General features: G+C 34.8%; 1 protein-coding gene across 1 annotated transcript in view; it reads right to left on the reverse strand.

Moving 5' to 3' along the window:
- Positions 1-366: 366 nt before the first annotated feature.
- The window catches only part of LOC106778707 (gibberellin 20-oxidase-like protein), a 1,090-nt gene continuing 746 nt past the window's right edge, over positions 367-710 (reverse strand). The window contains exon 2 of the mRNA XM_014666694.1: positions 367-701. Coding sequence (XP_014522180.1) covers positions 367-701 — 335 coding nt within the window. The remainder of the gene's footprint in view (positions 702-710) is intronic.

Raw genomic sequence — 710 nt, forward strand, 5'->3', positions numbered from 1 at the left:
GTTGATCCGTGAACAAGTCACAGTGTATTTGATTTTCTTGATTTGATCTTTGGCACTTAATTGTCTGGATGTTATGTGTCGGTAGCAAGTTGATTTGTTATTTTGGGTTGATTTATGAACTGTTTTTGTTTTTCTTCTATGGTTATTGATTTGATATTCATAGTGTGATATATCTATCTTCCTTTACTGATACACGCATGCACAAACATGCATTAAACTCTTTCTGAAAGACATGTATTCATCATAAATGGATCTAATTGAAACAAATTATTTGAAACCAGCAAAGTTTTTCTGTCTATTTATTTTATATACCAATTGGAAATCACAGGAAGCACAGATTGCAATGTCTGATGAACTGATTTTTACTCACAGTTGAGACCTTATTCCTGCAAAATCCTTAACTGTATATCCCACTTTTTCAAATCTTCCTCTTTGATTGTTCTCTCTGAATTTCAAGTATTCCAAGAATTCAAATGGATTATACATCCTCTTGTTTCCTTCTCCAACAACTTCATCTGGTGCCATCACCACCTTCTCATCCTCAAAACACCAAAAGAAGGCCAATGAAAACCTGTTCAAAGGTTGATTCAAAACAACTCTATGTTCAGAAGATCTTAGTTTATCATTGCTCCATGCTTGCATCATGTCTCCTATGTTCACCACTAGTGTCCCTTCAGAAGGGCTTATGTCTATCCACTTTCCTTCATGTG

The sequence above is a fragment of the Vigna radiata genome, unplaced genomic scaffold (assembly GCF_000741045.1).
Source record: "Vigna radiata var. radiata cultivar VC1973A unplaced genomic scaffold, Vradiata_ver6 scaffold_432, whole genome shotgun sequence".
NCBI classification, from domain to species: domain Eukaryota; kingdom Viridiplantae; phylum Streptophyta; class Magnoliopsida; order Fabales; family Fabaceae; genus Vigna; species Vigna radiata.